This window comes from Chroicocephalus ridibundus, chromosome 1, assembly GCF_963924245.1.
Source record: "Chroicocephalus ridibundus chromosome 1, bChrRid1.1, whole genome shotgun sequence".
In the NCBI taxonomy this organism is placed as follows: Eukaryota; Metazoa; Chordata; class Aves; order Charadriiformes; family Laridae; genus Chroicocephalus; species Chroicocephalus ridibundus.
Window position 1 is genome coordinate 74903989 of NC_086284.1, and position 7610 is coordinate 74911598.

At 48.3% G+C, this 7610-nt stretch overlaps 1 protein-coding gene across 1 annotated transcript in view; it reads right to left on the bottom strand.

The window, feature by feature from the left end:
- The window catches only part of ATP10A (ATPase phospholipid transporting 10A (putative)), a 118604-nt gene extending 111376 nt beyond the window's left edge, over positions 1–7228 (bottom strand). Inside the window, exon 1 of the mRNA XM_063340047.1 lies at positions 6641–7228. Coding sequence (XP_063196117.1) covers positions 6641–7083 — 443 coding nt within the window. The 5' untranslated portion in view covers positions 7084–7228. The remainder of the gene's footprint in view (positions 1–6640) is intronic.
- Between the last annotated feature and the right edge of the window lie 382 nt (positions 7229–7610).

Consider the following 7610-nt stretch of genomic DNA (forward strand, 5'->3'; position numbering starts at 1 on the left):
AGTCGTGCATTTGGCTTGCCAGCTGCATTGCCCTTACTGTATATATACACAAAAGGTCCACATACCCAAAAGGCCTAGTGCTGCAAGGGGAAAGGAGCGGCATCTCTTAGACCCCTGCAAACGGGTAGCATCCTGGATTACACGGCAAGAGGAGATTTGGCGTTCAGACTTCTCCTGCTGCTGCATCAAGGTAGCCAGCCTGTCCATCCATAAAGGTTGTGTAAGCCTGGATGAGGCATCTCAGCAAGTCCTGCCCAGTGTCAGGGAGCCCCCTTCTTTCCCTATTTTCATCTTCCTGACCAGCCAACATCAGTAACAAGGAGGAGGGAAACCCAGAAGAACCCATTTAAGTCTTGTTTATTCGCTGGAGTCCTCAAACACTACCATAGTAAAATTAAGGCCTCCCAGACAGTGCTTGAGACCACTACTCTAACAAGTTCTTCTGGAGGACTGATCTGCTAGCAGGAGGAATGCCCTAGCTAAGTTATGCCATCCTAACTAATAAGCCGTTCCATAAAACATTGGTCTATAGCATGGTTGTCAGGATTTTCAATTCTGGTTTTCAGTTCTGCTGACTAGATGACATGTGGAAGGTGGAATCTGGAATCACAGCATCAGACAGAGCTGAACAATACATGCTATTCTTTGCTCTTGTATAGTTTCTTTGGAAACGTACTCTGACAGATTCTTTTGGCCACCTCTAGCAATAGTCATGGTCTCAAGATAACACGGACACGTGAGAGCAAGTAGATCTGTGCACAAGGTAGCCACCTATACTTCTGGGCTGCGGTCTGCTTAACACAAGCTACAGTGTCTCTCCAGGGTGCAGCATGTATCTGCAAAAATTAATCTGCGGACATCCCTAGGTCTTTCAGTGGAGATTAACAGTATCTTCTTTGGCAGTTAGCCAGAGGCATGTGAAACAGCCTACAACTGCTCTCATGACTTCCTATACAAATGAAAGAGCTTAGTAATAAAAGGCAAGCATTTTTCTTTCCCAGTAGTGAAGCTCAGGCTGGAAAATGTACCTGAAGAGTAAATAAACTGCATACATATAGTTGGACAGACTATAGTTGGGTTCTCCTGTGCACTGCAGCTGGCTACATCTCAGAAGATTCGCACAGACATCCCTTGCTACTAGAATAAACTCTACTACCAAATGAAATTGCTCCCTACCAGTCTAACAGAAGAGCCTCTGCTACATCCCCCAATGAGTTTACTCACTGTCAGCCCGGCCCAAACTGAAGGACAAAGACACAGTAATATGAGCGGAGCCGCACCTTTCTGAAACTCAAGGAGTGAACACTGACTTCACCAACAGATTCAGACTGCTACTTTCTGCTTTCAGCTTTTGGTGCACCAAGCTCACTCACAGAAGAAACTGAGTAATCCCAGGTAGTTTCCTTCTGAATCACATCTAGTGACATTTGTGTTCTGGAAGAGATGAGACAAGCTTATTTCCTCTGGTGAGAAATGTCTTACCCTGACAGCATGGTTTGGGACAAGAAGCTGCTCTGGTCTATTCGGGTAGTAGTGGGAGATAATCACAACCCAACTCCCCATAGACTGGCGTTGCCAGCAAAATAAGGCACCTAAGAAGTGAAGTGGTCGCAGGGCAAGTCATCATGTGGCTATTTTAGAGGCCACGAGTGGGATCTGCTGTGCCCTTCTAAGGATTTGGTAACACAGCTGTATCTTCTTCTCCAAGGCTGGAATTGCTTTCAGTGGCAAGTTGACAGAAGAGAGGAAGAAGGGAGCTATCTTGGAAACTGTATGCATTGCCCACATCAAACTCTCTTCTCTCCTCCTCTTGAGTTTTGAAGAAAGAAATTGACATTTAATGTAAAACAGCCTGCTTTGATAGCTGCCTGAATGCCCCACTAAACATTTTCCACACCTCAGGGGAGACTAATATCCGGTCGTAAATTCCAATTTGTCATGGATTTTCTAAGTCACAGGTTGACAGAAGAAGCTGTTATCACTCTCTGATCAGTATGCAGAGACCATTACACTCTTCAGCAATACTCTTCATGGACACAGCAAGAGTTAAGAGAATAGATTAGAAAAGCAAAGCCCTTTGGTTTTGAAAATAAGGCTCCTACAAAAACGTTAGCAGAGATTATTTCACCAGCACAGCACTGAGTCAGTAATAAAATGTAATTCCCTGCTGGACGAGTGCCATTATTTGTTGTGATTGTAGTTATCACTATTCATCTTCTATTTCCATACCATGTAAATGTATACTGTACTTTGTAACAGCACACCAAAAACAAAGCCCTTGCTTAGAAGAGTTTTAACACTTCTGCTCCAGTGACAAATTTAGTTCTATCAAATATTTAACAGCAGCAGCAATGTGTGCATCCCGAATTATTTGGAGCAAGCATTTACATGTGTGATCCACAACTCCAGCCATAGCTGGTGAGCACTGGAGGACTGTAACTGCAAAGAAAAGATCACCCTCCCACCCTCCCAGTCCAAGATAATAACGCAGAAAAGTAACTAGCGAAACATGATTTCACTGTTAAGATTGCAAATTTACAATCTCTAGTCTTCAACCTCCATCCCTGGGTGATGGAAATGAGAAAGAGGAACAAAGAGAGGAGACTAAGATGATCACAGGGTTGCAAAGGTTACACCACACACAAAACAATTTTCTACAGGTTGGGCTCTAACGCCTTTGTAACTTCGCTACATTTAAACCAACTAAGAAAGACTTCTGGCTGTGATCCAGCATTCCTAACTTAAGCATCTGCATTGAATTTAAGTTCTAGGTGACCTGTGAAACTGTCCTCCTAAACTAAGTGCCTAATTTCCTCTGTATAGCCAAACAGGAGAGATGCCCTTAAAGGCCTCCAGAGAGAGGCCCTATTAACTTCACTTGGCTAAGAAACCTTCCCTCTTTACCTGTCAAGGCCCTGACTGCTCTTACAGGTGGACCTGCAAACTCCATCACAGAACAACACAAGTCTGCAATTCTCCAGCATGTTTCATTCCTCGACATACGCTGGCAATTCAAACTCAACAGTTTCTTTCAATTTATTCAAAGAATCAGGTCTTTTCCCTTTCCACCATCTGACTCTGGAAAGCAGTATCTTTTGAGGGACTCTCCAAAATATCCATAATTTTTCAATGAAAGCTGTCTTCTTTCTGCGAAAACAAGCTGCACCTCTCCTCAGCTTTTTACTTTAGGTTGCATCACCCTTTGCCGTTCTATCCTCTGATAAGTGTTGCCAACTATTAGCCACTGAGTCACTGATTCAGCAGTGGCTGCATGAGAATGGGTCATCCGAGTCCACACCACTCGGCAAGACAGGAGGAAGAAGGCCCAGCCTGTGCACCAGCTGCCAAGCGGTCAGCATAGCAGGAGAACAGTCATTTTCCTCCACATCAGATTACTGGCATGATCTGCCTGTGTAGGCTGCTCCAGAGGACCTCGCAGCGGACGCTGCTTGCATGCTGCTGAACCTCCTCCCGATGAGCTGGCCTGAGCAGCAGTAGGCTCTGCCTGCCCCTGCTTTCTCTCTGTCCTGTAGATCTTGCATCATTAATTGCTGCTTGTATCTAACAGGGGACAGATACTTCAGCAGCCAGGAGAGCAGCATGTGGAGGATATATGATAGAACGCACAGGGTCTGACTTGAATCTTTACTTGGTCACTAACCAGTATATAATGTGCAATAGAGGACTTTCCTCTGCTACTGTAAAGCAAAAGTCCCTGTCTCAAGTAGGTGACTGTTGTAATTCGCTGTCATTTGCTGTAGTCTGTGTTTGAATGCTACAGTCCACCTTTGAGGTGTCTCTCTTGCAGCTGTGCGGGAGGCTGGCACGAAAGGGAGCCCATCAACGGCGCAGAGGACTGCCCTAGCACTCAGATACGTCCCGTCTCGCAGAAGGCCTCTTTCAGAGCTATGAAGTACTACGTAGGTACGAAGTCAGCCAGAGAAGAGTTGCTGCTCTCTGGCAGGCCTAGGGGAGCACACAGCTGCAGCTATACATTCATTACCCTGCCCTACCTACACAAGCATCTCTATCGAGGACAGCATTTGCATCACAGTCTGCCTGCACGACACCACAGGGAAGTGGCAAAGCTGGGGCGGGAAGAGAGAGAGTGAGTCTGGCTTGGTCAAAAGGTGGTAAAACTGATAAAGTCATCAGCATAAGACGGATGTGGGGAGAAAAGCTGTCATGTATTACTTCCTTATGTGATGTTTATACTTCAACATTTTTTCCAGAAACAAAAAAGTCTAAGGAAACAAAGTAAAAGTCACGTCCAATCACTTGTGTTTCTCCTGGCATGACACCTTTCTGAGAAAACAGCTTCTCTAAACTCACGCCCAGCAACTTTCATGACCTTGGTACAAACCTCTCAATCTCGGTTCCCTGTCACTGGAGTTAGTGAGAACCTTAGTTTTTATCTCCAAAAATAGCAAGTTTCTAGTCCCACCTCACTCACTGGGGTTGGAGGATGTTCAAAAAGGTGAGTTGGTGAAGTTTAAAAAAGGCTAAAAAAGAAGGAAAAGTGAGCAGATTAAAAATATATAAGCAAATTATTCTAACTTCCTGTTTTGTTTTTTATTTTTTAACTGTAGGACAGGAGGTTTTCCTAGGGACTGCTGGAAGGTGGAGATAGGTGAGCTGCTACCAGGGACTAGGATTCTGCAGAGGGCCGTAAGGACACCTCATTCAGCTCTGCTCCCAGCCAAAAAGCTGTGCCTCAACAGGTGACGGAGTTCCTAAACTTCCACGTTCACTGCCCCACAGGGATTAGTCCGACAAGTGCCTTTGATGCAGATGCAAAGGCAAACTACTCCCAAATTAATCTGTGTAAGTGTCACTCAACAGTAATCCAAACTCTGCAGTAAAAGGAACAATTCTGACTTTTACTCTGGCGCAGCGTAAGCAGTACAAAGGGCAAGGCACTTTGCTAGGGCTCCCAAAAGAGCATAAGTGACATTAATACCAAAGGTACACCTTTTCTCATAGTCACGTCTACTTTTTTGGCAGCAGAGAGCGATATGGAAAATTGCAGGGGGGAGAAGCATTCCAGAATTAATGTCCCAGTACCAGTATTTGTTAATATTTTTAACAGCTTCGGCAACAGGTGGTACTTCTTTTTTTTCAATGTAGGAGACATGAGACCTTATTTCTAAATCTATTTTGTTTGGTAAAGGCTAGATTATTAGCACTATTACTTAACTGCAAGAATAGTCCTTTACTAGCCCTCCTGCCACCCATCTCCCTCAACGCCAGAAGTGTTCGGAGTTAAGGACAACTACAGGCGAGCAAGGTGCCAGGCACAGCCTTAGGTTAGTGATGCCTATGTGTGTGATTTGGCTAGGCTATTTTTGGTTTCGTTTACAGAAATAAGGCCGTTTTACTTGTGTTCCCATGCATGTGTACCTACTGGTGGGGGAATATCCCAGGGTGAGATTTCTTGTGCGATATGAGTTTGTGAAATAAAAAGCTGAGTCTGCCGATGTTGAAAACGCAGCCTATTCTAAGGTTGGTTTTGTTTTGTTTTTTTTCATATGCCTTTCTTGCAAGAGGAGAGTCACTGTCTGCCTCGGTGCTTACGTCAGCCTAGAGGACCCCTCCCAGACAGCCTGTGGAATCAGAGTGTAAGCTTCTTGGCACGTGTTTCGTTTCTGTTAGACTTAGAAGCATCGGAAAGAAAACTAAAGTCTGCTTTCTCGGAAAATATGTTCTTCTCTCAGTCCCCAGAAAACCTTAGCCTTAGCTACTACGAGATGACTGTCTGGCACGGAGAGAAAAGCAAAACAAAAATTCTGTAAAACTGGATTCTGAGTGCATAAATGTTGGTGCAACAGTCATTTCAGTCTGATTTACAGATAGCAAGGCTGTGCTCTAAATGTATAGCCCAGATCATTTAAAAAATTTAAAATTCTGAAGGAGATAAATGACCTAACACTCCATCCATGAGCACCGGGAATCACGAAGTCACAGGGAATGATGACACTTGAGATGATAAATAAAAAGCATTCGCTTTGAAGTAAACATTCGGTGGAAAGACTGCCTCATTCTTTAGAAAAGCAAACATATCTCAGGCTCGCTAATTTGGATGTCGTGAAACCTCACAGTCCTAACTCAAACGCAGAAGCCTCTTCCTTCACTCAGTGAAGATTTAATAGCAGATTACTTGAGTGAGGTCTCATATTGCTAAAACCAAATTAATACCTGAAACTATACAGTGGTGTAATTGACCGCTCACACTGGGAAGTGTCCGCATAAAGGCTTGCAAATAAAACACTACTTGTGATGCTTACATTCACTTTGCCATACACTGTCCTTCCTTTAAAACGCAAAACACTAATACGCCCCGAGCATAAAAAAAATGCTGCTTGCTCATAAATCAATGATTTACTGCGAGATCCCACCGATCCGAGAGGATTTGCTTTCACCTGAAGGTACAGGACTGTAGGAACTTCCACCGTTCCCAGTAAAGCGATGAGAGACACCAGCTCCGGGGGCAAGTGTGAGCTTCTTCGCGCTTGGAGTGGAAACCAAAGCCCTTCCATGATGGATCTGCTTGCCGCCCTGCTTCCACACCTCCGCTCGCCCGCATCCCCACCGCCGGCTGCCACCACCGCCCTCCCCGTCCCCGGCGCCCACCCTGCCTCACCTGCCGTACACCAGGCACTCCATGTGGTTGATCTCCTTGTCGGAGCGGTAGCGGCTGTAATCCTCCCATAGGTCCTTGATGGCGGTGACCGCCAAGATGAAGAGCACGGGGGCCAAGGCCAGCTCCGGCTGGAAGGCGTTGACGGCCGGCACAAAGTTGAGGAGGGCGATGAACACAAAGTAGACGTTGGCCAGCCGGTGGAACTGCTCGAAGAGGTTCTTGGGCAGGAAGGAGAGGGCCGTGTACTTGGTGGTCTTGAGGCGGTTGCTGGCCAGGACCGTCCTCTTGGACTTCTCCGCCTCGGCCTCAGGTAACAGCAAGCTGGAGCGCACCAGCCGCGTCTTACTCTCCTTCTTCTTCCTCCGCCTCCTCTTCCTCTGCCTCTCCTTCCCCTCCGGCAGCACCTGGCGCGATCCCTCTCCCCCAGCCGTGCCCCGGGACATCGCTGCCGCCCTCCCCGCCGCCCTCGCCCGGGCAGCTCCCACCGCCAGGCACGGCCCTAAGTTATCATCCTCCGCCGCCCGCCACGGCTCTCCTTTCCTCTTCCCCTCCGGGGGGTGTGGGGGGAGGAGGAGGGTTCTCTCAAACCCTCTCCTAACCGCTCTGCCGGGACCTCGCTCGCTTTCTCCTCCTCCTCCTCCTCGGCCGGGGAGGGGACGTGGGCAGGCGGCGAGCCGAGCCCTCCTCCGCCTCCTCCCGCCGGCCTCGCCCCGTCCCGCTGGCGGGCCGGGCGCCGCGGGCCGGCCCAGGGCGCGGGGGGCTGCGGCGGCCGCCGTCCCGTACGCCATGGCGGGGCCGCCGGCGGGGGCGGCCCAGGGCGGGAAGGGGTGAGCGGCGCTTTCGCGCCCAGCACGCCCCGAGGGCCGGGCCGCCGCCCCGCTCCCCGCGCCGGGACCCGGCGCCCCGGGGTACGGACACTCCCCCCGCCCCGCTCCCCTCTGCGCCCCGCGGTGCGGACCCACGGGTGACA